The sequence below is a fragment of the Triturus cristatus genome, chromosome 1_1 (genome assembly GCF_964204655.1).
Source record: "Triturus cristatus chromosome 1_1, aTriCri1.1, whole genome shotgun sequence".
Taxonomy (NCBI): domain Eukaryota; kingdom Metazoa; phylum Chordata; class Amphibia; order Caudata; family Salamandridae; genus Triturus; species Triturus cristatus.
In genome coordinates this window covers 38,318,044-38,326,812 of record NC_140579.1, presented here as the reverse complement: position 1 = coordinate 38,326,812, position 8,769 = coordinate 38,318,044, and the positions used below count along the sequence as shown (strand labels likewise).

Genomic DNA, 8,769 nt, shown 5'->3' with positions numbered 1-8,769 from the left:
TTATGATGTTTTTGCTGGTTTATTGCTTTGGGCACTGTGCCACTGCTGATCAGTGCCAAAGTGCAAGTGCTCCCTATGTTAAATTGTTACATTGATTGGTGTTACCATGATTGGCTTGGTTGACTTACTGTTCAGACCCTAGTCTAGTGCACTGCGGGTGCCAAGGGCATGTAAGTTAACTGCTGCTGGTGGGCTTGCAGCACTGGTTGTGCCACCCACAGAAGCAGCTTGTAAAATGTGTCTCAGGCCTGCCACCGCAGAGCCTGCGTGCAGTCCCTGACTGCCATGTCGACTTGGCAAGGAAACCTACTTGCCAGTCTCTAAACCTTCACTTTGCCACATTTCAGACACCTCTATGGTAGGCCCTAGGGCAGGGTGCATTGTTGGTAAAAGGTAGGTCATGCCCTGATGTGTGTGGCATGACCTAATAGTGAATTACAGCCATTTTCGTTTTTCACTATTGAAGGGCTACCTGCCTCCCATAGGCCAGAATGGGCAGATGGATTATTAACACCATTATAATCTATCTGACTCAGGGAGCATGGTAGCAGGTCGAGTTTAGTATCCCTGAACTCAGAATTTAATAACACATCCTTTAGGCTGGATGGTTTTTAAATTCTATGTTTGAAAATAGCCCTTTTAGAAAGTGGCTATTTTCTTGTCCAACTATCCACCGGTCTCTGCTGGTTTGGTGTGTGTGTCAGAGGCTGTGTGGCTCCAGAGGTCTGAATGAGTCAGTGTGGGGTGAATGAGGCATTTACACATAGAGTGAGGGAAGAGTAGCCTGCCCTGCCTGACACAATGCTGGCTCCACCTCCTGCTGGGCGACTGATAGCCCTGCTCCTGCCAGTGACAATACTGGCTCCGCCTCCTGCTGGGCGGCTGAGGACCCTGCCCTGCTCAGTGAATAGGCCAGGTGCCCCTGCCTGGCAACACCCACAACAAACCTGAGATGGGGGGAATTTCCCTGCTTAGACAAAGGGAACAAAGGAGAAACGGGGTATAAGTGAAGGACCCCTGAACCAAGAACTCAGATCACTTCTGACAAGGAAACCTGTACCAAGGACAAGAAGCCTGCTGATCTAAGGACTTGTCTCCCCTTTCTGCCAGAGTGCTGTTTTGCTGTGGAGGAACCTGAAAGCTGCTTCTTTATTTTTGCCAAGGAACAAGGAGAGAGGAACTTGGTGTGTACTCTCTAAAGCTTGCTAGAAAATCTCCAAGGGCTGGAAGAGTGCCAGTCTCCTGTTGAAGTCCCAGGGCCAAAGGACTTCATCATCTACTGAATTGCTGAATCGCTGGAAAGTGTTGTTTCCAGTACACAAGGGAAAATCTGCAGTCTCGACGCCGCCGACGCCGCCGAATCCAGCTCGACATCGTGAGTAACGGCTCCAGTGTCCCGAGCCTTCGACGCCGGCCGCCGGGCCCGATCGACGCCAGCAGCAACGCCAGTGAGCAGTGGGTATCGGCCCCAGCTCCAAGTGACCCCGTCCTGACTCCGGTATCGACGCCAGTGAGGAGTGAGTATCGGCTCCACCTCCAAGTGACCCCGTCTCGACGCCGCTGCTGATCGCATCAACTCGACGCCCTTCTCGACGCCGTGAGCGCTGCTCCGGCCCGACATCTCCCGACGCCGCTGCAGATCGACCCGACTCCGAGGCACGATCGACGCCGACCTCGACGCCGACAACTCGACGCCGTGGATCATCGTTTTCTTCATTTCTCAAGGTACTGTATTTGTGGGGTCTGTTGCAACTCCAGGCTCGACGTAGCGCTCCTCGCGGTCGACGCCGAACCTTGGGAATATCGTAGACTCGACGTCGTGTGACTCCTGTGGGGGTTACATTGTTGCCAAGAACTGTGTTTCCAGAAGAATACTTGCTTTTGTTGCTAAAGACTTATTGCCTAAAGAAGAAACCTTACTTGAACTAATATTTTTCCTTCCAAAGAATATTTATTAAGACTGTGGTATATTTTTGTCGTTATTTGGTCTTGTGCTAAGCCTTATATAAAAATACTATTTTTATAATAACTTCTTTGTCGTGTCCATTTGTAGTGTATTCACTTTATTACTGTATGTGGTCATAAATGCTTAACACACTGCCTCTGAGATAGGCCTGACTGCTCTGCCAAGCTACCAAGGGGGTGAACAGGGTTTATCTGAGTGTGTAATCCCCCTTCCCTGACTAGAGTTGGTGGGTCCCTATTTGGCAGAAGTGTATGCCTCTGCCAACTAGAGACCGCCGGTTCTAACAAGAGGTTTTCAGGCAACAATGAAAATAAAGAAAGTAACTTTGGCGATTCAAGTTCCTGTTGGAGAGAGATTATTATTATTATGTGTTCTTATATAGCACTCAACTTACCCTTGGGCATCTTGGCGCTTGCATTGGGAACCCGTCCTGGTTTTTCCCTGTGAGATAACCCATACTGGGCATCCCCAAGGTGAAAGCCAGGCATCCCGCCGCGGGGGGGCCGTTGTGGAGATTAAGCAAGCTTGTTGCCCAGAGCTGCATAGTGTGAACTCGTGCTTAGAGTGGGCACCGAAGCGAGAATTATCGAGTCCGTGGACAATTGGGCTCCGGAGCCTGCCACGTCGGGAATTGAACCCTGGTCCCGGGTCTGACCTCTGCTTTAGGGTATGCCTCCTCTAACCAGTGAGCTACACTTCTCCAGAGATAGAATTTTTATCTAGTGGCTCTTACCACTCACGCTAAATTAGCGCAGAGGATTAAGAGGCCTGCTGCAAAGAACATGTCCTTGTGTGTTCAGAGGTTTTCAGGCAAGAATAAAAATGTAAAGGTAACTTTGGCGATTAATATTACTGTTGGAGAGAGATGGGAGTTTTATCTAGAGCCTGTTTCCACTCATGCTGAATTAGCGCAGAGGATTAAGATGCCTGCTACAAAGAACATGTCCTTGTGTTTTCATAAATTTTCAGGCGACAATAAAAATGCAAAGGTAACTTTGGCGATTAATGTTCCTGCTGGAGAGAGATGGAAGTTTTATCTAGGGGCTGTTTCCACTCATGCTGAAGTAGCGCAGAGGACTAAGATACCTACTGCAAAGAACATGCTCTTGTGTGTTCATACGTTTTCAGGTGACAATGAAAATGTAAAGGGAACTTTGGCGATTAATGTTCCTGCTGGAGAGAGATGGGAGTTTAATTTAGTGGCTGTTTCCAGTGATGCTAAAGTAGCGCAGAGGATTAAGATGCATGTCTGCTGCAAAGAACATGTCCTTGTGTGTTCAGAGGTTTTCAGGCAACAATAAAAATGTAAAGGTAACTTTGGCGATTAAGGTTACTGCTGGAGAGAGATGGGAGTTTTATCTAGTGGCTGTTTCCACTCATGTTAAAGTAGCGCAGAGGATTAACGTGCCAGCTGCAAAGAACCTTGTGTGTCTGTAAGTTTTTAGGCAACAGTAAAAATGTAAAGGTAACTTTGGCGATTAATATTCCTGCTAGAGAGAGATGGAAGTTTTATCTAGTTGCTGTTTACACTAATGCTAAAGTAGCGCAGAGGATTACAATGCCTGCTGCAAAGAACATGCTCTTGTGTGTTCGTACGTTTTCAGGCGACAATAAAAATGTAAAGGGAACTTTGGCGATTAATGTTCCTGCTGGAGAGAGATGGGAGTTTAATTTAGTGGCTGTTTCCAGTGATGCTAAAGTAGCGCAGAGGATTATGATGCCTGCTGCAAAGAACATGATCTTGTGTGTTCAGAGGTTATCAGGGAACAATAAAAATGTAAAGGTAATTTTGGCGATTAAAGTTCCTGTTGGAGAGAGATGGAAGTTTTATCCAGTGGTTGTTTCCACTCATGCTGAAGTAGCGCAGAGGATTAAGATGCCTGCTGCAACGAACATGCTCTTGTGTGTTCAGAGGTTTTCAGGCAACAATAAAAATGTAAAGGTAACTTTGGCGATTTAGGTTCCTGCAGGAGGGAAATGGAAGTTTTATCCCGTGGCTGTTTCTACTGTTGCGAAACGATCACAGAGGATTAAGATGCCTCCTGAAAAGAACATGTCCTTCTGTATCAAGAGTTTTTCAGGCGACGATAAAAATGTAAAGATAACCTCGGCAATTAATGTTTCTGTGGGAGAGAGATCGGAAGTTTGATCTAGTGGCTGTTTCCACTCATGCTAAAGTAGGGCAGAGGATTCAGATACCTGCTGCAAAGAACATTTCCTTGTGAGTTCAGAGGTTTTCAGGCGACAATAAAAATGTAAATGTAACTTTGGCGATTAAGGTTCCTGCGGGAGTGAGAAGGAAGTTGTAGCTAGTGGCGGTATCCTTAAAGGAGTATGTGGGAATGTGTGCGGTCTACAGCGGAACTAGATTTCACTTTACTAAAAAGTGTTGGAAGAGTTTATCTGGTGATGGGGAGGGGGCGTTTGTGAGGCAAACTGTGGGTGAGTCCAGAGTCTTTTTTTGGGGGGTAGAAATTGGTGTATTTATTGTACTTTATGGGGAACAGTAAATTTCGTAGATTTAAAAAAAAAAAGTTGCTAAATCATTGCAATGAATGACTATGGGTTCTGGGAAATTGCCGCCAATCGATGGGGTTAGGGATTTAACAATTTGGAAACACAAACAGTACACGTAAGAGTTAACAACAGGCTGGTAGTTTTGTTGTTTTCAATCGATATTTTACTATTATAAACGTGTTAGATTGGTCCATGGGGCCATGCATATTACATTTACCCTTATTGCCCTTCAATAGTTTGTAGACAAGCATTATTAATCTAATTACAATTGGGGATTTTTGTTGTAAAAATGCATATGCCACCCACATGCACCCCAGCACACTACCCACATGTATCCCACCAACACACACCTTATAACAACACACCACACCATGCCACTGCCCCACGTCACTGCACTAGACACCAAGTTTGCAGTACGGAGCACAGCAGCCACACTGCTCTACAACATACGTAAACACTTACAAGCTCCTAAAGGTGAGACCTGTTGGCTATGCTAATGCTTGTTTAATTCTGCAGAGATTTTATCATATGTTACATGATTTTAGGCGCAAGATTCACATTGCAAACATTGTCTGCCCTTGTTTTAAAAATGTACAAGGAAAAGAGATACATAGTTTCACGCGAGGCTTCTAGTTGTCATGGCAACAGGTGAGGTCATTGTGAAGAAGGTCATTTGGAATGTTGGAGTTTGAAGATTCTTTGGAATGTTAGAGTTTGAAGGTTCTTTGGAATGTTGGAGTTTGAAGGTCCTTTGGAATGTTGGAGTTTGAAGATTCTTTGAAATGTTGGAGTTTGAAGACTCTTTGGAATGTTGGAGTTTAAACTGTAGATGACAGTTGAAGGGGAGGAGGGGGGGCTCACACCAGCCTCAGCTCCGCTCCTCCTCCATAGTAGAGACCGAGATAGAAGATCGGGAAGAGCCTCTGCGTGAAGGGCGCCTGCGGGAAGGAGTAGAGAAGCTCCATGGAGTCAGCATTGTACAGGGACAGCCGCCCCCCCTCGTAGTCCAGATACACCCCCAGCTTCAGGGGCTCCTCACGAGGGGACAGAGGGGTCCGAGGGGAGGTGAGAGCCCAGTACTGACCCTCACTCCCCATCACAGCCCAGACTCCCCCCTCAGGTGACCATATGAACTCTCCCTTCCTGTCCACAGACTCTGCTGCGACCCCCACATGCCACCCTCCCCCCTCCTGCAGCAGCTGCACCTCCCAGTAATGTCTGCCGGAGGTGAACCCCTCGCTCCCCAGCACACAGGTGTAGTTGGTGATTCTCTTGGGGGTGTCCGGCAGGGGCTGTGCTGTGCCCGTCTCTCTCACACGTCGCCCCCCCTCAGACAGGAGGAGCCGAGGATGAGCCGTGTCAGGATCCAGAGTCACCATCACTGCAGAGAAGAGATTCACAATTAGAGATTTAACGACACAAAGAAAGGCTGTAATTACTGCTTCTGTTTTACATATGATTAAAGTACACCACATCTGGCAGGAGCAAGCAGCACTAGAGAGCACGACACTAGACTGCTCACTAGACTAAAGAGGGCGGCACTAGACTGCTCACTACACTAAAGCGTGTGGCACTAGACTGCTCACTACACTAAAACACACAGCACTAGACTGCTCACTACACTAAAGCGTGCGGCACTAGACTGCTCACTACACTAAACCGTGCGGCACTAGACTGCTCACTGCACTAAAGCGCGCGGCACTAGACTGCTCACTACACTAAAGCGCGCATTCATCTAGAGCACACACTACACCGAACAGCACACTGCACTACATAGGACATTCCACTACACACTACGTGCAGCATACTACATTGCTCTACCACACATGACGCACACTACAATAGCAGAGAGTATCAGTAACTTGATTAGATGGTACAGAGTGATAGCTACTCCAAGGTTTACTCTACTAATCAGTACTCTCTAATAGATAGTACAGAGTAACAGAGCTACTAGAAGGTATACAGTACTAGTCAGTACAGTGCAATAGATGGCACAGAGTGACAGAACCACTATAAGGAAACAGTACTAGTCAGTATACTAGTGAGAGAGTTACGAGAAAGAATACAGTACTAGTCAGTACACTGAATGAAATGGCACAGAGCAGCAGAGGTACTGGGAGTGTACAGTACTAGTCAATACACTGCATTGGATGGCACAGAGTGACAGAGCTACTCCAAGGTATACAGCACTAGTCAGTACTCTATAATAGATAGTACAGAGTAACAGAGCTGCTACAAGGAAAACAGTACTAGTCAGTACCCTGGATTATATTGTACAGAGTGAGAGAGCTCCTAGAAGTCATGCAGTACTAGTCAGTACACTGCCTGGTATACAGTACTATACACTGCATTAGATGGCACAGAGTGACAGAGCTACTCCAAGGTATATAGTACTAGTCAGTACACTGCATTGGATGGTGTAGTGTAAGACAGCTACTAGAAGGTATACAGTACTAGTCAGTACCCTGCATTACATGATGCAGAGTGAGAGAGCTACTCGAAGGTGTACTGTACTAGTCAGTACACTGCATTAGATGGAACAGAGTGAGAGAGCTACTCTAAGTCATACTGTACTAGTCAGAACTCTATAATAGATAGTACAGAGTAACAGAGATGCAACAAGGAAAACAGTACTAGTCAGTACACTGCATGAGACGGCACAGAGTAAGAGAGGTACTAAAAGTGTACTGTACTAGTCAATACACTGAATTAGATGGTACCAAGTGACAGAGCTACACCAAGGTATACAGTACTGCATTACCTGTCACAGAGTGACAGAGGTACTAGCAGTGTTCAGTACTAGTTAGTACACTCCATTCGATGTTAAACAGTAACAGAGCTACTACAAGGAAAGCAGTACTAGTGAGCACACTGGATTACATTGTACAAAGTGAGAAAGCTGCTAGAGGTATACAGTACTATTCAGTACACTGCTTGAGATGGCACAGAGTGACAGAGCTACTCCAAGGTATACAGTACTAGTCATTACACTGTATGCATGTCACAAAGTGACAGAGGTACTGGAAGTGTACAGTACTAGTCAACACTCCATTAGATGGTACAGAGTGACAGACCTATTCCAAGGTATATTGTACTAGACAGTACACCACATTAGTTGGTACAGAGTTACTCCAAGGTATACTGTACTAGTCAGTGCACTGTGTTATATGATAGAGAGTAACAGAGTTACTCCAAGGTATACCGTACTAGGCGCTACTCTCCATTGGATGGTGCAGAGTAGGAGATCTACTACAAGGTATACAGTACTAGTCAGTACACTGCATTAGATGGTAGAGTGACACAGATACTGCAAGGTCTACTGTACTAGTCAGTACACCCCATTAGATGGTACAGAGTGACAGAGCTACCCCCAAGGTATCGTACTAGCGCCAGGACACTGCATTGGATGGTGCAGAGTAGTAGAACTACTAGAAGGTATACAGTAGTAGTCAGTACACTGCATCATATGGTACAGAGTGGCAGAGATACTCCAAGGCATACAGTACTTGTCAGTACTACTGAAGTGTATTGTACTGGTCAATACACTTCAATAGATGGTGCGGAGTGAGAGAGCTACTAGAAGGTATATAGTAGTAGTCAGTACACTGCAATACATGTCACAGAGTGACAGAGGTACTAGTCAGTACACTGCATTAGATGGTACAGAGTGACGGAGCTACTCCAAGGTATACTGTACTAGTCAGGACACTGTGTTATATGACAGAGAGCAACAGAGCTACTCCAAGGTGTACAGTACTAGGCAGTACACAGCACTGCATAGTACAGAGTGACAGAGGTACTGGAATGTATACTGTACTAGTCAGTACACAGCATTAGATGGTACAGAGTGACAGAGCTACTCGAAGGTATACCGTACTAGTCAGTACACTGCATTGGATGGTGTTGAGTAGAAGAACTACTAAAAGGTATACAGTAGTATTCATTACACTGCATTAGATGGTACTGAGTGACAGAGGTACTAGAAGTGTACTGTACTAATCCATTAGATAGTACAGAGTGGTAGACGTATTCAAAGGCATATTGTACTAGTCAGTACACTGTGTTATATGACAGAGGCACAGAGCTACTCCAAGGTATACAGTACTAGGCAGAACCCTGTATTGGATGACGCAGAGTAGGAGAGCTACTAGAAGGTATACAGTACTAGTCAGTACACTGCATTAGATGTCACAGTGACAGAGCTACTCCAAGGTATACAGTGCTAGTCAGTAAACTGCATTGGATGGTACAGAGTAAGAGAGCAACTCGAAGGTAAATAGTACTAG

General features: G+C 45.9%; 1 protein-coding gene across 2 annotated transcripts in view; it reads right to left on the bottom strand.

The window, feature by feature from the left end:
• Positions 1-4,623: 4,623 nt before the first annotated feature.
• The window catches only part of LOC146869285 (E3 ubiquitin-protein ligase TRIM39-like), a 114,558-nt gene continuing 110,412 nt past the window's right edge, over positions 4,624-8,769 (bottom strand). For both annotated transcript variants that reach the window (XM_085646989.1, XM_085646994.1), the window contains one exon: positions 4,624-5,864. In XM_085646989.1, coding sequence (XP_085503115.1) covers positions 5,341-5,864 — 524 coding nt within the window. In that variant the 3' untranslated portion in view covers positions 4,624-5,340. The remainder of the gene's footprint in view (positions 5,865-8,769) is intronic.